General features: G+C 42.9%; 2 protein-coding genes across 2 annotated transcripts in view; both read right to left on the bottom strand.

Annotated features, from left to right (window-relative positions):
- The window catches only part of SPG11 (SPG11 vesicle trafficking associated, spatacsin), a 93,613-nt gene extending 87,035 nt beyond the window's left edge, over window positions 1–6,578 (bottom strand). Inside the window, 4 exon segments of the mRNA XM_043555539.1 lie at window positions 787–988; window positions 2,405–2,629; window positions 3,628–3,812; window positions 6,289–6,578. Of these exon segments, the coding sequence (XP_043411474.1) occupies window positions 787–988; window positions 2,405–2,629; window positions 3,628–3,812; window positions 6,289–6,542 (866 nt within the window). The 5' untranslated portion in view covers window positions 6,543–6,578.
- PATL2 (PAT1 homolog 2) lies at window positions 6,566–17,477 on the bottom strand. Its single transcript, XM_043554516.1, has 14 exons — window positions 17,282–17,477; window positions 16,555–16,635; window positions 15,721–15,863; window positions 15,098–15,166; window positions 14,724–14,865; window positions 13,321–13,441; window positions 13,124–13,221; window positions 12,858–12,911; window positions 12,623–12,756; window positions 12,319–12,478; window positions 11,696–11,836; window positions 10,298–10,395; window positions 9,341–9,490; window positions 6,566–6,674 (listed from the first exon to the last, which is right to left on the bottom strand). The coding sequence occupies exons 1-14, from the start codon at window positions 17,417–17,419 to the stop codon at window positions 6,566–6,568; spliced, it is 1,638 nt and encodes a 545-aa protein (XP_043410451.1). The 5' UTR covers window positions 17,420–17,477.
- Window positions 17,478–20,427: the final 2,950 nt, after the last annotated feature.

Raw genomic sequence — 20,427 nt, 5'->3', positions numbered from 1 at the left:
TTTAAGAGAAAAGTAATCCCCAAGGCTCCAGGAACCTAAGCCACATAAGAAGCAATTCTGAAACAGGGTAAATCCCATTTTTCTTCTACTTTAAAGTAGGGCAAGGAATAAATAATGTGTAATAGTCAACTGTGCTATACTATACATTATGTACTTATTTTTAAAACAGTGCTTGATTACTTTGTAACTTACATAAGCTATATGTAAAACATATATAAATCAAAATCAAAATCTTGATATAAAGGAGGCCAATGATCATTTGCACAATTTTGCAGTAACAACCTATGTAGTTGCTAGAACATGAACTAGCTGAATAGAGAAATTAAACTGGTTTTTAAAAAAGCTAACAAGGGGCACCTGGGTGGCTCAGTCAGTTAAGTGTCCAACTCTTGATTTCCGCTCAGGTCATGATCTCACTCTCCTGAGATCAAGCCCTGAATCAGACTCCACCCTAAGCATGGAGTCTGCTTGAGATTCTCTGCCCCTCCCCCACTTGCTCTCTTAGGAAAAAAAAAAAAAAAGCTAGCAAGTACATTTGTTAAATTAAACGTTTTTATTTTATTTTAAAGAGAGAAAGTGTGAGTTGGGGAGAGGGACAGAGGGAGAGAGAGAGAACCTCAAGCAGGCTCTAAGCTCAGCATGGATCCCACAACCCTAGGATAGTGATCCAAGTAGAAATCAAGAGTCCAATGCTCAACTAAATCACCCAGCTGCCCCCTAACAAGTACTTTTTAACCTCTTAAGGCTTTATTTACCTCAACTTAGAGACGGCAGTAATTTACATACCTGAAATACAAATTTAAGTTAAGAGCAATTGCAGAGTTGGAAGAGCTGATAATCACCACAACATCTAGGTCCTGAGACACTTTCAGCGAAGTAAACGAAGAAACCTTGGCTGGCTCCTGTTGCTGCTCATCACACATATCTTCTTGGTGAAGTGCTAAATCCACATGAGCTACATGTCTACCATCCACAGTGTCAAATATGTCTTTGAGTTAGAGTTAAAGAAAATGCCAGTCTTAAGTATGCCCCAACACTTAAAATACAGGATGGGATGGAGCTTATAGACTTCATCGCTGCAACCTTATGGGTATAGTAACAAAAGGAAGAGTGGACACTTGAGGCAGCCCTCATCACAGTAACCAGCTGAATGTGAAGTTGGTGGCCCAATAAACAACCTGATACAGAGTTCATTCAGCAATACTTGCTGAAAATCCACTCTGTAACAGGCTCTGATACACTGCTAATATTTCCCACTACTGTTCTACAACAGTGCTTTCCAAGAGAAATAGAATGTGAGCCATATTTGTCATTGCAAATTTTCTAGTAGCCCTAATAAGTAAAAAGAAACCAGTGAAATTAATGTTAGTAATACATTTTATTTAGCCCAATATATCGAAAATATTACCATCTCAACAGGTAATTTACATAAAAATTGGGATATTTTACACCTTTTCATATAAGTGTTCAAAATTTGGTATTTTACACTTACAGCAAACCACAGTTTAGACACTAAATTTCCATTGGAAATACCTGATCTGTATTTAAACTTCCTAAAATTCACATTTGAGAACTTAGATATACTTAAAAGTTCTCCAATAACTGAATCAAGTATCAGCTTTCAAATTTAAAATAATTAAGTAAAATTAAGAATTCAGTTTCTCAATCACACTAGCCAATTTCAAGTGCACAACAGCCATATAAGCCTAGTGCCTAACATGCTGGACAGCACCATTCTATAACCTGGCAACAAAGATGAAGTTAATGCAACACTTTGACATTTTTTACAAAAGAAATTTTAATAAAGACTATTTTATATCTAAAATAGACAAACCATCCCTTTAATTCAGAAAATAAAAGTTCCAAAATCATATAAGGGGTCATTTTTCAAGTCTTCAAAACAATTATGCTGATGATCTGATCTACAGATCTGCTAGAAACAAAAACTGTAATGTTTCCAAAACCAAATTAAAAGTAGTTAAGCAAACCATATGATTCACTAATACGATGGAATCATCATATAAGGAGATTATATTCATATATGAAAATGTATGCATCACATCATAAGCAGCCCTCTAAATCCTTTCTGGAACAAGCACATAGTAGATATTTAATAAGCATGTTTTGGATAAATGGGTAATACAGAGCATATATAATTTAAAAAGAACACAAGTTGGAACATTATGACTATGGAAAAAAATGTATATACTAAAAAATATTTGAATGGAATAGAAAACAATATAGTTAAGTATTTTAAGTTCATAAAGATCTTTTTCCCTGAATTATACTGAAAATCTAACAATTCTACTTATATACCAGTCCCTAAAACTAAAAGCCTAAAAAAGGCTCATCCTTTAAGGCATTCTCCTCCCCTGCACATCCACATCTTTACTGCCAAGGATACAGATCCAGCCTAAACTACTCAAAACAAAGAGAATTCCTCTGCAGAGCTGCGTGTCAATAATCCTGTCCACTGCCTGTGCAGGCAAGGGTAATGTAAAACAGCTGCATACTCCAACCTCAGCATCTCTTTCAGGAAATATAAGGTGTACGATGATACATTTGTTGACGAGCAATAGTGAAGTGTTATCGTGAAATGACAGAATTCTCAAAGACAATATGGAAATACCTAGGAAACAAAAGCATAGTATTTCAAACTCACTGGTAACAATTTTACAGTTGGCAATTTTGATCTTGTAAACATATCATAAACAGATCAAATGAAGAAGACATAGCACTTAGTCCGACTCTAGGCAGTTATTGCTCATACCCACCTAATCAAATGGTCACTGGTAGGTAGGTAAGGGGATGAATAAAGGTAGCCTACAATATCTCTGTTCCTTCTGTTTATGGTCCGAGTCTGATAGTACACAAGAAGATTAAAGAAAACAAAAACAAAAAAACCCTACTTATCCTGGAAACCTCACAAGAACAATCACAGATTTTTTTTTTTTTAACAAGATGGGGAGCACCTGTCTGGCCCAGCTACTAGAGCATGTGGCTCTTCCATTGTAAGTTCGAGCCCCACGTTGGGTGTAGAGATTACTTAAAAATAAAAAAATCTAAAAAAGAAAAAAAAAGAAAAAGAAGGAACCTTAAAATCAAGTGTGTCAAGTATGCTACTGCTTAAATATAAAGGCTGAATGCTTCATTTCTGCTCTCTGCAGCCTTCAGGATGAAATAAAGTAAACAGCTGGGTAACCAGTCTCGATCAGCACTATCCAATAGAAATATATCAGCCACAAATGCAAACTGCACAAGGAATTTTAAATTTTCTAGTTGCACCAAAAAAAAAAAAAAAAAGAATCAGGTGAAACTAATTTTTATATATTATTTACCCCATAGTATCCAAAATAGCATTTCAACATGTAATGAATACAAAAAACTATGAATGAGTTATTTTACTTTCTGATCCTAAGCCTGCAAAACCTGGAACATATTTAACACTTAGAGGACATCTTAATTCACATTAACCACACTTCAAATGCTCAAAAGCCTCATGTGGGTAGTGGCTACTGCACTTAACAAGGCGAATCTCCCTCCCTGATTTCATCTCTATAAGAAGTTATCCTGGAATATATAAGATTTCACAGTGATGTCACAGACTGACCACCTGTAAATACTTACTGATATTTTGATCTTCAATGAGCTTTTGCAATGTCTCCTCACTACAGCTATACAAAATCGTTGCATCGCATCTTCCATCTTTCAAATTAAATTCATAGATAAACAGTTCATAATTCTCACTAAGAGCAAGCAGTTTGGGCTTGTCTGTTGGTGAGCTGCTCTTATGAGACTCGTCCCATACAAAGCTAAGGAAAAAGCATAGATTATTATATTCTATTATCCACAGTAATATTTACCCACAATGGTGAGGGTAGAAGGGCAGAATGAGTAAAGAACAATTCTTTAATTCTTGGAGTAGTAGCATTAGTCCTATACTGGCTTTAAAGGGAATGTAAATTCCTCTGGGACTTTGCCCCTCTTCTACCTGAGCCCCCTTCAGGCTAACAATATACGAGTGACTGGTGAAAGGGGACATGGAGCAATAAATGATGAATTATCTTCCTAAATCCTGTCTGATGAAATGTTTAAAGGAACAGTCACAAGGATAAGTTTCAGCAACCAAATATGTATATTTTTTATAAGAGGTGATGCTCAAACTTAAAGTAGGTTTTGCTAACTTAAATGTTTTCGATGACTTAAAAAGTGACTGTTAGTATTTATAGACTATGAAGACTCGAAGATGGTATATTATAGAATAGCCCTGACAAAGAGAACTTTCCATTCTGTTGGTCAGAGCTATTCTATATATCTGCACTGTCCAATACAGTAGCTAACAGACACATGTGACTACTGAACAGTTGAAATGTGAATAGTGCAACTGAGGAAATATTTAAAATTCACTAAGTCACATGTAGCTAACGGCTACCATGCTAGACAGCACAGTTATAGAAGTTTTATAGCAGTGTAATGATGGAAAGAGAATAATGAATGATGCGACAGCTTCAAACTAAATTAAAAAAATAAAAGGACCCAATTGTGAAAACAATGGAATGGCAGGAGGCTACCATGCTGATAAAGCTTTATCGTTCAAAAAAATCTTTTTTATATACAGAAGTAGTTAAATTTTATTTCTTAAAAAAAAATCAGATGATTTTTTTGTCCTTATTAAAGAAAAATATTGACACATTTTATATTTCTATCTTTATACCTGGACTGATGATTTTTCAGGAACACTCAATTCCTGACTGTTTACACTGAAAATATGGAAAACAATAGGAATGGTCAAATACAAAAAATATTAAATTAAGATATATTTAAAAGGAAGAATATAGTAACACCATTAACATCAGTAGCATATGGACTATACTGTCACATGAAAAGACAAGAAATGTTAAATAAAAATAACTATAGAATGTACAGTGATTTCAACATATAAAAAAGGCCATATACACTTTGAGATAAGTAAGCCCTGAATACTATAGATTTATCCTTATTTTTTACCCTATGAAGTACTTGAATTAAAATTCAATTCAAATAAAAAATAAATCCCTCTTAATCCTTCTTCCTTCTAGTAATTTCATGCAGTTTACAAATGCCTTCATTTCATGTGTACATGCCTTATCTTCTGTTAAGTCTCAAACACCTAAAGAGTTCTGCTTTTCTCTCATTCCTTTCTTTACGGGACTGTGACCATAGGTACTTAACGCAGTTGAATAAACTAACTTCCGTTATGGAGAGATTGTTCTTCCTATCAGCTAGAAATCAGGAGTAAAAAATACAAATACCAAACCGAGTAAACCAGTTGTTTATTTAACAAACACATCTCTACTGTCAGGCACTGTTACAGAACCTGGAGATTCCAAGACAAGACACCTCTTGACTACATTAAGTTTTAAAGAGGAGATCGTTTCCAAAATGTTTTCTGTTATTAAAAAGAGCCCAGGAGTGCCTGGCTGGTTCAGTCAGAAAACATACGATTTTTGACCTTGGGTTGTGAGTTCCAGCCCTATGCTGAGTGTAGAGATCACGTAAATAAAACTTAAGGGTATAAAAAAAAAAAAAAAAAGCCCAAAGACTCAGAGGACACTCTCAAACTTAATGACATAAACTCTAACTCCTGGCCGGAGAGTTACACAAGTGGAAAGTTAGTACAGGATTATAACTAGGTGTTTTGTTTTGGTTTTTTTTCGGTCTTCCGAAATCACGCAACCTTTGCTATTTTGTTCAACTTCTGGGGCACTGCTCCTATATAACAGTAAGCGTGTAATAAATATTTGTTAAGCAATAAATGAGTGGGCAAACGAGGCTCTATCCTTGAAGAAGGGAGGCAGGCGGGGGGAAGGGTCCGTGTGTGAAGGAAGTCGCTGTTTCATGCACAAGAAAAAGGTATCAAGATGATTCAAATTAGAGATTGTCCCCAACTGGTATCTTTAAGGGATTTAACTGAAAGAAAATGGGCACGGTACACAGCACAGTAACGATTAATCAACCTATGCTGAGTTTATCAGCGCCCGAGGTGGGACCCACTCCAGGTTCCCTGCGGCCAGCAAAGGAGCTGAATACCTTCTCTATTCCCACCCCCAATCCCTCCCCGCCCCTCACAAGGGAAGGGAGGGTGGGGCTGCAAAGCGAGAAAAAGGTTCTAAGAGGGCACCTAGATCACCTCTCAGGTGTTTATCACTACTCTCCCCGCTACCCCCACACCCGGAGGGGAGCACTGGGGCCAGCCGAACTAAGGCTCCGGACTCCTCCCACACTGCCCAGCCTTCCCACAGCACTTACTGCCGAAAGGGACCATTGAGGCAGCAGGCACCCCCACTCCGGCCGCTCGGCGCCAAGGAAAGCACTTGCAGGCTGCCTGCAGCTGTTAGGCTCCCCAGAACCTCCTGCTCTCTGTGCAACTGTGCCCGGGATCCCAGCCGCCGTGTTGCCTCCGCTGGGACTGGCACCAACAACATAGGTAGAACCCGCTCCATGGCTTTAGAGCTGCAACTGCCCCAGCTGGCAGCCCTGCCGGCTGCTTCTTCTGCAGCCATTTTGGTCCGGCCATTTCTTCCGGTCACCTGAGCCGATCTGCGTCCTGGGCATGCGCAGTGTAGCCGCCTCGCTCGCCGTCTCGTGACTCCGGCATAGACAGCTGAGCTGTCTCGGCTGATTGCATTTCTCGCCTATGGAGGCCCGCACCAACCTGTCCCACAAAACTGCATCTGCCTTTTCCTCAAGGCTGTTTGCTTAACTACCCTGAAAGAATTAAGGACCACATTTAGCGGCTTAAGGCAGGCTGCAGCAACTTTACTCGCTCTGGGGCATTACCCTCTGTATTTTTACTCTAAATGCTTTCCATCTGTTGGAACCCGGTTTCTGCCTCTCTCTGCCTCTCTCTCTCTCCTTTGCTTTTACTATCCTACTGTTATTTTCGCTTACAGGACCTGGGTGGTATCACGTCTTTGGTAATGTGGACTGCTCTCTTGTTAGGGAGTTGACCTGAATGTAGAAGTCAAATAATGTCCATTGTAAAGGGCAAAGAAATAGGGTAGTAAAGGTGGGTGGCGCTAGAGTTTCTGTATCATTACTAGTCTTTTATCAAGGAAGTATGATGAAAGATCTTCAGAGCTGGAGCGGAACAGAGAGGGTGAAGAAAGAAGAGGTGTGTAATAGGAATTTGGGAAGGTCTAATAAACATCACTATTTTAACACATTCACACACAGCTAACCAAAAGGCCAACTCCTCCGTTTGTGCTTTGATTCACATCCTTCTCACATCCTTCTTGTTCTAAGACTTTGAGTATGTAAAATTTTCTCTTCTGCATTGCTTTCTCCCCCTTTATTGGGGTGTTTGACATTATACCAAGTCCACATGATATTCTCAAAAGAAATCCTCCCTTAATGTACACAGACCACTACCTGCTGTCGTTTTTATATTCCCTTAAGAAAATTCTTAGTTGACTCTTCTTAACCATCCTCCCCAAGCCCTATTTTCCTTGTTTTTTTCCCCCACTTCAGTATGGGGCACCCACCATTCACTTTCCTTGAAGTCATTCAAGTAACCACGGTTATCAAGCCTATCAACCCCACTGTTACCAAGCCTATCAGCAGTGTCTGCCAACTCTTACTTCCAAGACCTACTCCAAATTTCTTCTCTGCTTTCTCCGCCCCTGCTCTTCAAGTTTTGCTTGAACTGATGGAAGAAACCTCTGAACATTTTTCTCTGCTTTCCTCCCTTCTTCCTCTAACAATAAGCAGGCCAGAGTGACCTAAAAATGAAGTCACATCACTTTCCAGTTTAAAATTTGGACTTCCCATTAGTTAAAATTCCAATATTTAAGTCATGGCTTATAAATCTATACCTTGCCTAACCTCTCTCCAACCTCATCACCCTCCCACCTTCTCTGTGTACTTTAGCCATACTTTTCCTTCTTTTTCTGAAACACATTAAATTCATTCTCACTTGGCAGCTTTGTGCTCAGTAGTTCCTCTGTGTGGAATACTTTCCCTTCTACTTAATTGTAACCACTGTTGACAGTCCTTCCTGGACCATTACACTGCAGTCACTCCTGACACACCAAGGTATTGATCACAACTTGATGTTTTGCATCAGCCCCTGACTAACCAGAATGTAACCTTCAGAAGAGCAGGGAGTTTTCACTGCTGTTACTCTACCACCTAACATGTGTCTGGTTCAAAAAAGGGATTCCAGTGATTAATTTAACTTGACAAACAAGGTCATGTATTCAACAACAAACATTTCATACCCCAAGGGAGATATTTATAGCCAATCCTATTAGCTTAAAGAGGGCTACTTTCTCTTTATACAAAATGGCAGTAGTGGGGGCACCTGTTTGGCTCAGTCAGGTAAGTGTCATGACTCTTGATTTCAGTTCAGGTCATGACCTCACACTTTGAGTTCTAACCCCACATCAGGCTCCCCACTGGAGCCTGCTTGGGATTCTTTCTCTCCCTCTCTCTTTCTCTGCCCCTTCCCTGTTTTCTCTCAAAGTAAATAAATACACCAGGAAAAAAAATGGAAACAGTGAAGAAATTTCCAGGTCATACTTTTGTTAGACATAACAAGACCTTGTCCCTTTTATTAAGGACTTTCTTAGGTCATTCACAAGTTGCATCTCCTAACTTATAACAAGTTTGAACACATTATTCTTTTAGCTCTTTAATTATACCTTATCATGTCATGCCATTTTAGGCATATCACACAGGTTTTTAATGCAAGCATAAGAAAATGTTTTGGTTGGGGTCCTTCAATATATCAAGGCATAAGAAATGTCCTTGGACTCTCTGGATCTCTGAAGACATAGCTCATATAGCTAGTGTCTGATGATTAAACTTTTCCTACATGGACATGTTCCAGAACAACTGGATCAAAAGATCCAAGCAAGCCTACAAAGAGAACAGATGTTAACTGTAAACAATTATATTTTCTAAAATATTTGTGTGATTTGATTAGAATCTGACTCCTTCCAGCAGATGGTAAATTCTGAGGACACAAGTGACTTTTCATGTTGTTCATGCTTTTATCTTAGGGTAGTTGTCCCTCAAATATTTCTTCAATTAACCATTCAGCTTCTATTCATCCTTGCCCTTAAGTAGTTTAGCATAATAAATGAGGAAAGCCATCTGGGAATAAATTAAAAAGTCTGACTGAAGAAATAGGCCTCACAGCCCTAATATGGACCAACTGGTTACTCAGTAAATGCTGGTATCTGGAACAACTTCTAAAAACAAGGTATCCTTCATATTCTTAGCTTAAAACAAGAACTAAGTGCAGAACCTAGACTGGGCTTGAACAAGGGGCTAGGACCTTGTTTCTGCCATCACTTACTCCATCCTCTCCCCTAGCTGCTGTACCAATTGTTTGTCCACATGGTGACAAAACAGAGGAAGAAGGTTGCTGGGGAAGGCTAAGGGTTCTGCCAGAGAGGCTGTCGGCATATGGGCGATCTCCCAGGCAATCAGAACCACCATGTCTGTCCTGGAGGGCAGAAAAGACAGAAAACCTCAGAGTCTTTGTATTTATGTAGTAAACAGAACTCAACGCCAAGGTTCCTAGTTATTTTTCCACCACCACTATCAGCCTTTGTGCTTGTAGGGAACATTTGCAGAGTTTCTATGTGCCAAACAATGCTTAGTGCTTTACATATGCTCCTTCTTATATTAAGAACTCTGAAGTTCCTTGCTTCAGATTCTCAGTCGCTCTGCCCCTCCCCTGCTCATGCTCATGCGTGAGCAATATAAATATTAAAAAAAAAAAAAAAAAGAAAAAAAAAAGGAGCACCTGGGTAGCTCAGTTGTTTAAGTATCCCACTTCAGCTCAGGTCATGATCTCACTGGTTATGAGTTTGAGCCCCACGTGGCCTGACAGCTCATATCCAGGAGCCTGCTTCAGATTCTTTGTCTCCCTCTCTGCCCCACCCCCACTCACATTCTGCTTCTCTCAAGTATATAAACATTGAAAAAAGGTGGGGGGGGTGGGGTTGTGCCTGGGTGACTCGGTTAAGCGTCTTACTTCAGCTCAGGTCATGATCTCATGGTTTGTGGGTTTGAGCCCTGCGTCAGGCTCTGTGTTGACAGCCTGGAGCCTGCTTCAGATTCTGTGTACCACCCACCCTCTCCCTGCCCCTCACATGCTCATGCTCTATCTCTGTCTTTATACAACTTCCCTTCTCTATACAACTTCCTTCCCAATACTAGAATATACCACTCAGGAAATATCTCATCTGACTCAGCCTATACATCCCCGGGGTACTGACATAGTATTTACAAGGCCATAAGATCTTACCAAGCTGAATTATCACTATTGGACTCCTTAAGAGAAGACTCTAGGGATACCAGCTGCTCCCCATGACTCAGCAGGGCATAGAGCAAAGAAATTCCAAACTGCAAGTGATAGAATATCCAAGGTAAGAGGAGCTCACCATAGGCAAGCAGTGCTTTCCTGGCTCTGCCATGTTCCCAATTAAAAGGGAAGGTTCACATGTAAAAATAGAGTACAACACTTGTAAAATGGTTAGGTTTTACAATGGCTGGCCAAAGAACTCTCAGACCTTTAGAAGGAAATCACTGCTTTCAAGTTTCCAGAAGATCCTTGTGGAGAGTTGATTAAATGCACACTTGTGGGTTCTACTGTCAGGAGTCAGAGTCTATACATCAGGAATAGATCCAGGAATCTGATGCAGGTAGTTTGTGGACCCCACTGAATGAAGCATTACTTTAGGCAAAGATCTTCAGAGAGGGGTTCACAAGATATACCATTGGGGTAATTAGAAGGTATCAGAACCTTCACATGTAGAGTCTTCACTTAAGTTTTTCTATCTTTCCATTTACATAATAAAGGTATGTACTTAGTATAGTTTCACATGTGTAGGACCTATAGACAAGCACATGGGGGACATGATTCAGAGCTTTTTACTAAAAGAGATAATAAAGTTTGGTGACGGGGCTCCTGGGTGTCTCAGTCGGTTAAGTGTCCGACTTCAGCTCAGGTCATGATCTGGCAGTCCATGATTTCGAACCCCGCGTTGGGCCCTGTGCTGACAGCCTCGGATTCTGTGTCTCCCTCTCTCTCTCTGCCCCTCCCCCCACATATGCTCTGTCTCACTCTCAAAAATGAATAAATGTTAAAAAAAAAAAAAATTAAAGACAAAAACAAACAAAAAAAGTTTGGTGACCTCTGCTCTAAAGGTCCACCTCAGCACCATCAGGGAGCTTGTTAGAAAAACAAATACAGGGGCGCCTGGGTGGCGCAGTCGGTTAAGCGTCCGACTTCAGCCAGGTCACGATCTCGCGGTCCGTGAGTTCGGGCCCCGCATCAGGCTCTGGGCTGATGGCTCAGAGCCTGGAGCCTGTTTCCGATTCTGTGTCTCCCTCTCTCTCTGCCCCTCCCCCATTCATGCTCTGTCTCTCTCTGTCCCAAAAATAAATAAACGTTGAAAAAAAAAATTAAAAAAAAAAAAGAAAAACAAATACATGGGCCACACTCCAAGTCTACTAAGTGAGACTCTCTAGGGGTGAGACCAAGGAACCAGTGTTCTGTGAGTTTTCCAGGTGATCCTAGTGCTTACTAGATATGGAGGAGCACTGCAGCAAAGATGCAAAGTTAGCACTCCCTTGCTTATTCCTTGCCTGTGATAGCACCTGAAAGCCATCTGTGGCAAGAGAAAAGCCTCCACCCTGTTACCTGGTTCTGAAGGATCACAGTGACTGGTCGCTCTGAGGAGCCAGGCGGAAACAGCATTAACCCCTGAAGTCCTTGGAGGAGTTCATGGAAGGTCAAGTAACTGATACATTTGCCCAGAGGTTTGAATAACATTTGTAGGGCCTGCAAGAAGGTAAGTGCCTCTCTCAGATTTCACTACAACTTCACCTCCTCCTACTTTTCCTCTACCCCCTTTTCTTGCTGACCTGCTTTTGGCACTTTCCTGGTCAGGTTACTTCCCCAGCCTATCACTATTCATGTCTCTCCAATCTGAATACTGGTCCTTCAATACCCACTTATTTAGGATGGCTTCCCTAAGAAAGTTGGACATGGGGCTCGCACTTCTCAGGGAGTCCTTATCTTCTCATACCTCCACAGCACACTCACACCTGTGCCAACACATGCCTGTATTTTGTTTATTGTACCTAAAGTTCATCAGTTGTTCCTATAGTAGTTTGTTCTGGAACTCACCCACCTGAGGGTGTCAGGTTGACCTCCCCCTGCCCAGCACTTTCTCCAGCACCTCTGGGGGTGGGGGACAGAGGATGAAGTGGAAGGATCCCTCACCCATCCACAAAAGTATCCTCTGCTCAGTGCCACAATACCTGATCGGCAACATCCCTTCTGACTAGGAGGGGCAAATGGTGGGTGATAGCTAGAAGAATGCTAACAGCTTGATCCTGGGGCAGGAAAGGGAGCAGCCTTGCCACCAGAACTTTCCCCTTCCTCACGGAGAGCACCTGCAGGAAGCCATCTGCTGCCTCCCTACATTGCGAGAAAGGAGAACATTTTCAGGGCTCTGTATAGAGGGCTCTGGCTACATGCCAGAAAACAAGGGGCAGAAGCAAAGTCAGTGTCTTTGCTCATCTTGCCCTTCCTGGGCTGGAGGTGTGACCCTCCCACACTCACTCCAGATTATTCTGCTCCTGGGTCTTTAAGGCCTGGAAGAGCTTCTCAACCTGGTTGCTCTGCTGTTCAGAGTAGCAGGGCTGTTGAGGCCCATCCTTCTGGCCCTGTTCTAGCTCTAGTAACTGAATGAACATCTGGCAATTTGAGGGTGGGAAAAGAGGAAGAGGTCAATATGAGCAATATTCCATTCTCAAGGGTCAATTAGGAACTCATCCCTAAGGACTTGATAGCTCACCTTCTCAATCCGGGACAACACCTGAAGCCTCTGACTGCTTGCAGCTCCCATCTCCTAGGAGAGAGTCCCAGGCCATCAGCCACACCTCCATAACAGCAGCCCAGGCCTCAAGCGAGCTACAAATTGAGCCAGAAAGGCTAACACAAAGTCTGACCACACTTCTTTATCACTCCTAGGTCACAGTCTGATCTCAAGCATGACAATGCCCCAGTCCTTTCTCCAAAACAGGGGAGACAAAAAGGGTTCTGGAGAGTTAACACTTCTACCTGCTCTTGAGATCCATGGGGTACAGCATCAATAGCTCGACGAGGGCTAAAACATGTTGATACAGCTACCTGGCCCAGGGAACCCTCGATTCGAACCACTGCACAAAAAGGAGTCAAAAAAACACATTCCCTTCCCCTTTCCACCCTCTGTTCATCCGGATGTCTATCCCAACCCACCACGTCAGCCCTGGTCCCACCTGACTCATAAGCCTCCGCCTTCTGAATGTAAGGTGTTACCAGCTTGAGGGATTCAACCTTGGTCCTTCTCCCAAGTAGTTCTTCCTCTGTCTGCTTCTTCTCTAGTTTCTGATAATATTCCTGAGAGTCCATGGAATAGAAAAACGTATCCTCATCTCAACTTAGAATTAAGGTTCTTAAATGCAACCTCTTAATACATCCTTTCCTACAGCATTCATTTCAGAAATGATCTTGGCACTTTAGGCCTTTCTGCCGACATCTTGAGTTGGGCATCGTGCCATCTGTATTGGGGTCTCCGTACTAAGGACTTGAGGAGCTAGATACCACCACCAGATCTGATGAAAAGGCAGAGAGCAAGGTGGAAATCCAGGAAGCAAACCTGTCCCAACATCTGCAACCTTCTTTCATTCCTTATTCCCAGTATACACATTGCACACATCTTCCGCCCCCAACCCCTGTTTAGTTTTGTGATTGTACCTGTGCTTTCCCAAATTACAGTTATCTGATGGCATGAAGAACCATGAGGAGCTTGCAGTACAGAGATGGCACTATTGTCAACTGGCCAGTAGCCAATAGCACTCTAGGCCAGTTTTATGCTTCTGAGGAATGGCCCAGCAGCTCTAGTATCTTCTCAAAGAAATCTGTAAAATCCCAAGCTAAATAAAGCCACTGACTGTGAGTCAAACAAAGATTTAAATAAAGTTCTTTCACTTAGAAGCAGTGCCAAAAAGGCAAGAGTATAAAAATATTTTGCTTTCAGTGATCTGGGCAGAAAGAAGAGTTTTTGAAGCATGGTGGAAAGGAAGAAAGAAATTAGTCTAAATAGGAAGGGGTTAAGGGTCGGAAACTTGGTAGGGGGCTCCTAGAAGTTGACCAGAAAGTGGAACACAGCTTAGACAACATCCAAAATCAGTAGGTAAGACCTGCCTCATAAATAAAAGGGAGATAGGGAACAGAGGATAAGGAGTGAAAATTTCTGCTGGCATTTATTCAGTTCAACAAATTGAATCCCACTATTTAGGAGATTCATGTATCATATCTAAAAAAGCACAAAGTAGGTGAAGGTTTATAACAAGACATTTCTAAGATCCACAAAAGTGTACAAAGGCAGAAAAGTTCTTATTTCAAGGCAGAGTAGGGGAAATTCTTGGCAAAGGATGAAGACAAAATGTCAATGTTTGGGGAATTGTAAATAATCCCATTTGTCTGAAGTGTAGGAGAATAGAGGATAACGATCTTGGGATGTCAGCTTTAAAAATATGGCCCCTATCCTGTAGGGATGGTCTCTCCCACCTGAATGGACATGGCCTCTAAAAGCTGGAAAAATGACCCAAGAGGGCTGATGGAGTCCAGGTCCATTTGACGCCAAGGTCAGAGGCAGAGAAGAGCACCTGGGGCTCACCTGGTAGTAATAGTCATCCAGGCAGGGGTTCTCACTCTGCAGCTGAACCATCTGTACTTTTATCACCCAGTCTTTCTCTTTTCGGGTCATGAGGTTAACATAAGGGTCTGGCTGCTGAGACCAAGGCTTCTTGGCTGGGGGACTTTAAGCCAGAAGGAACATTCCTTTAGACCTTCCCACCCCTGCACAGTGAATGTCCCAAGGAGAGTTAAGCAGGGAGTGGAGCCATGTGGGCAGGATGGAACAGAGTGCATAGGTGGGCAACACTGGGAGAGTGTTATTTGTGTAGGGGCTTTGGAGAGATGCCCAATCACATAGGAATACTCAGCATGCATACGAGCTGCCCTCAACCCTGCTGCCCATCCAGGCTTTACCTTGGTGTTCGACTATGTTGCTGCAGCTGCAAGATCCGTTGGTGCTGAGGGTGGAGCTGGGTCAGATGACTAGGAAGACTTAGAAAGAAACTTGGGCTGGGTGAAAGAAAGCACTCAGCTCCCTGCCCTCCCATTCAGTTAGCCTCAGTTGGACATCTAAAGCAACTCCAGTTGGACATCTGGTAACCTCAGTTGGACATCTAAAGCAACTCCATCTGTTCATGTGCCTCCCCCAAAGTCAGCCACACAAAACACCACAACCCTAGCTCAGCAGGGCTCACTTTACCCTCCAAGATACATTTTCCTGCAATTTGGCTGCGGGAAATCTTGACAAAAGAGAAAACAACTTGACCTGGTTGTTGGGAGTTCTGTCCTAACTTGAGTTCTGCCATGCCAGCTAACCTCAAGTAAGTTTTTAGTCCTTCTGGGCCTCTATTTCCTCATCTGTGAGGGGAAAATGACTGGACCCTACCACACACTTCTCTTACTAAGTTTCTGTAGGTGTTTTTCTGTGGCAGTTGGTGGAGTGGCTCCACCCCTCCTCAAACCACTACTTTCTGAACCTGTGGAGAAGAGTTTAGCCTGTGGGAGACACTGGGATGCCCAGCTCACTGAGCCAGTACCTGAAACTAGGGGGCCATGAGGTTGGTGGGCTGCAGAAGAGAGTTGGGTCTGGTAGGAGAAGTCGAGGTCCAAAGTGTCGTGCTGGAGAGCTGGCACTGGAAAAGGTAGTCCGGAAAGGAACAGGAGAGAGGTAGTCCAGCGTCTGAGAGAGGAATTTGGAGGTCTGGGAAAAGGGCATCTTCAGCAACAAATGCTGCTCTTGCTGCCACATGCCTTTCCCACCTTTATATTGTCACCTGCCTTTTCTCCCATAAGAACCTCACCCAACAGAGTTGGTCACCTCCTAGGGAGCAGCTCCTTAGTCCCTGATAGTGTGGGGGCATGCACTTTTCCTGTCTGGTGAGTCATCACCGGTCTCGGTCTCTCCTCTCTGTGATGGTCTTCCCTCAGACTCTTGTACCTTCAGCTACTGGGGCAATGCTTCTTTGCCTCTTTTTGGACTCCTCCTCCCCAGAGCTGCAATTGTCTTCTTATTCTCCCTGTTGGCTTTCCTGCAATTCCTCTACCCCATGCCATGTTCTCATTACACAGTTAACCTAAGGGCAGGTGCTCTTTCCAGCCCTAAGCTCAATGCTGCTCATCTGCTGAAACATTGGGAGGTGAAAGAATGGCTCTAGTTAGCCTTTTTCACTTGGATGGCCAGTTGTTCCCTGACCACTTCTACCATTTAACAACCTTCCCTAGACTATAGGTATCTCCTGCCTCCCATACCTGCACCTCAATTGGGGTGCTCCATTTCCAGAGCAAGGTCAAGAACAGACTAAGGTACACTCCACATGCTCCTTCTCCACACACCATTACTTTCTCACAGGATGGATAATGAAGTGACTCACCTGCCACAGAAAGTGCAAGGAAGCAGGTGACATCCCCAACACACCAGAGGCCTTGATTCCAGGGGAGTTGAGAAGACCTCTCTAGAATGGGAGGAAGACTGAGGCTTGAAAGAGCCATGTGGTCATCAGCATCCACTGGGTTTGGGGTGCGGGAAGGCCAACCACTTCCAATATGCAAGACAGTGGAAGCCTGGCCCTCCGTTGTAATCAAAATCAACTGGATCAGGACCTCTCTGCTTCCTTTGAGGGGAGGCAAGACTGGTATCTCAGGAGTGGGTTGAGGGAGAAGCTCAGTGATTTCATTTCTGTTTGGGAACCCTGGTCTCTCTCCACTGGTTGTGGGAATCCAGGGGAATAAATACCAGGAATGAACTGCCAAGACATGGGGCCTAGGGTCAAAGAAAACTCACCTTCAGCACCAGGAGCTGGACGAGCACCTATGGGCTATGCACAACCCTTATGGGACCTGGTTTTTAAGGTGAAGACAGCATCAGAAACTAAGTGGGAAATAGGAAGAAGGAAGGAGAGTGTCTCTACTCAGGTTCAAGCCTAAAATAGAAAGTGTTAACCCAGAACTTATCTTAGAAAGGTGTGGAGGTTATGTAGTCATGGCCAAATGATTAAAGCAAGGGACTAGAAAGGAGTGAAGAGAAGGATATTTAGCAACAGTCTGTAAGCCGCAGATGGTTCAGGACAACAGTTACCCCACCCCCTCCTGTCCTGGTACCTGGGTGTTGTGGACAGCATTGAGGACAGCTGGATCCCCGAGATCACCCTCTTCCTCATCCTCCTCTTCCTCCTCCTCCGGGTCTGGGGTTAGATCTGGATCCAAATCCATCTCCTCCTCCTCCTCCTCGTCTTCCATTTGGGAGGCAGATACTGGGTCCTTCTCAGGAGCTAAGGAGCCACAGCACTTGCTCAGACCTCGGTTTAAGTGGGGGCCTGAGAAGGGAGTAGATGGGGACTCAGGCGTGAAGAGTCTTTTCTAGAGAGGCTGCTTCTCAGTAGCATCTCTGTTTACAAGTCACCTCCAGCACCCTCTTCAAACAATGTCACCCCCTCGTTACCTGCCCTTAACCACTCCCCTAGCACAAATGGAACCTGACAGGTGTCAACCACTTTTGCTTTCCATATCTCTCCAATTGCCTCAGTATGTACTACCCCAGGTTTCTCCACTTGCTCTCCCCCACATAACAGCCCTGAGTGCCTCCTTAACCAATCAAGTTCCAGTTATCAGGACCCCCTGCAATTTTAGCCTACTATGCACCAGATACCTTACATGTATGTGTCCTTTTAATGTTGAGCAGTCCTGCAAGGCTGTTATTGATAATTTCACAATGGAGCAGAGGAAAATAGGGCCCAGAAAAGTGACCTCAGTCACCAGTGTGATGTAGCTAGCAAGTCAAAGAGTTTGGAAGTCACTGCCAATAATTCTGGACACCCAGGCCCATATCCATCCACTGAACCAGACCATCAAGTCTCTGTACCCCAAGCCTTTTCATCCAGATATCACAGCCTAATTGTCAATACCTTCAAGACATGTCATCTTTGCAGGCTTGCAGACTTCCGCCATGGCTGTTTCCTCTGGTAAGATAACACCATCCACCTCTGGAAGGTAAACCTGAGACAGGAAAGAAACCCAGAGACACCCTCCTTCTTAGTAAGGATGTCATGGCATCCATCCTCAAAGAGCCATGATCTCCCCCTGGCAAGGTTGTCAGAGGAGTATTGGGCCCAGCGTCTTGAAGCAGGACCCTGGGCTTTCAGACTGTTTTAAAGCCCCATGCTGTGCCCTCACCAGTCCAGCTGCAGGGAGCAAAGGGTCAGAAATGAGGGACAGAGTTTGGAATTGGAGAAGCACTTCCACACAGATGCACACTTGGCCTGGAGGCCTCACAGCTGCCTTGTTGTTGACACCCACCACTGGACTGTTGCTGTTCTTTCCACTTAGTTTAGCCATGGCAGCCTAGGCCTGGCTTGCTTGCTGCCCTGGCTTTAAGAGTCCCAGCCCCTCCTTTGCTGCCCCCTTAAAGGGCCAGCATCCCCCCAACCACTGCACCTTGATAGAAGTATGAGAATATAATCTAATAATAGAGAAAACTCTTGAAATGGCAAGAGACATAAATTCCATTTTTAACCACCAAGTTTGTGAGTACAGATTATGGGGATTGATATTTGGGAGTAGGTATTTGTTAAAAGGATCCCTGTTTTCCACACCCTTCATAGGAGCGTTATGAGGTTATGTTCCCTTCAGTCCCTAGGTTTTGATTCATCAAAATTGGATTGGAAAGCCCTGGGGGGATCCTGAGGAGATTTGCCAGGAACCAAGATCTCAGCGCTTGGGCAGTGCACTTGTAGATCCTAACAGTGCACCTGATAATGCTTGCCTTTCACTGGGTGTTGTGAGTTAAAATCTGCCTCCTAGCTCTAACTGATGAGGGACCCCTGTGAATTTAGAAGCCAGATCTTCAAGGTTAAAACCCATTTGCATGAGTTACCCAGACAATCTTTTATCTTCTTGGGTACTCCAGTGGAAAACAGGTTCAAAAGCTCAGGAGTAATAAGAAAACAAGACAACAACAAAAATAAGCACATCAGTACAGCTGGTAGGCAAAAACCTAAGACCCACCTGAGCCTCATCTAACACCTGAGTGAGCTGGGTTCTGTGCCCATATCCTGTATTTATTATGTTTTCTAAATTTTAGTTACTTAACATACAGTGCAATATTGATTTCAGGAGTAGAATTCAGTGATTCATCACTTACATACAACACCCAGTGCTCATCACAACAAGTACCCTCCTTAATACCCCTCACACATCTAACCCATCCCCCACCCACCTCATTCCATCAACCCTCGGTTTGTTCTCTATTATTAAGAGTCTCTTGTTTCCCTTTCTCCTCTCCCCCTCACTCTGTTCATTTGTTTTGTTACTTAAGTTCCACATATGAGTGAAATCACATATTATTTTTCTCTCTCTGATTGACATTTCGCTTAGCATAATGCATTCTAGCTCCATCGACACCATTGCAAATGGCAAGATTTCATTCTTTTTGATGGCTGAGTAATATTCCATTGTATATATATATATATACCCCATTTTATTTATCCATTCATACATTGATGGACATTTGGGCTCTTTCCATACTTTGGCTATTGTCAATAATGCTGCTATAAACATTGGGGTGCATGTTCCCCTTTGAAACAACACACCTATATCCGTTGGATAAACACCTAGTAGTGCAATTGCTGGGTCACAGAGTAGTTCTGCTTTTAATTTTTTTAGGAACCTTCATATTGTTTTCCAGGGTGGCTACACCAGTTTGCATTCTCACCAGCAGTGCAAAAGAGATCCTCTTTCTCTGCATCCTCGCCAAAATCTGTTGTTGCCTGACTTGTTAGCCATTCTGACAGGTGTGAGTTGGTATCTCATTGTGGTTTTGATTTGTATTTCCCAGATGATGAGTGATGTTGAACATCTTTTCATGTGTCTGTTAGCCATCTGGATGTCTCCTTTGGAGAAGTGTCTATTCATGTCTTCTGCCCATTTCTTTAAAAAAATTTTTTTTAATGTTTATTTTTGAGAGAGACAAAAACTGAGTGGGGGAGGGGCAGAGAGAGAGAGGGAGACACAGAATCTGAAGCATCCCAATGCTGAACTGTCAGCACAGAGCCCAATTCAGGACTTGAACTCAGGAACAGTGAGATCATGACCTAGGCTGAAGTTGGATGCTTAACCAACTGAGACACCCGGGCATCCCTCTTCTGCCCATTTCATAACTGGGTTATTTGTTTTTTGGATGTTGAGCTTGATGTTCTTTATAGATTTTGGATACTAACCGTTTATCTGATATGTCGTTTGCAAGTATCTTC

The sequence above is a fragment of the Prionailurus bengalensis genome, chromosome B3, assembly GCF_016509475.1.
Source record: "Prionailurus bengalensis isolate Pbe53 chromosome B3, Fcat_Pben_1.1_paternal_pri, whole genome shotgun sequence".
NCBI lineage: Eukaryota > Metazoa > Chordata > Mammalia > Carnivora > Felidae > Prionailurus > Prionailurus bengalensis.
Note: the sequence above shows the minus strand (reverse complement) of the source record. Positions and strands in the feature narration are given on the sequence as shown.

Excerpts from the sequence above, each read along its gene's own strand:
- PATL2 (XM_043554516.1), bottom strand. The coding sequence starts at position 17,419 with ATGGAAGACGAGGAGGAGGAGGAGGAGATGGATTTGGATCCAGATCTA. Across the intron at positions 15,864-16,554 it reads CCTTGCACTTTCTGTGGCAG|ACGCTGGACTACCTCTCTCC; the intron begins GTGAGTCACTTC and ends TTCCTCTCTCAG. Across the intron at positions 15,167-15,720 it reads TCATGGCCCCCTAGTTTCAG|TCATCTGACCCAGCTCCACC; the intron begins GTACTGGCTCAG and ends AAGTCTTCCTAG.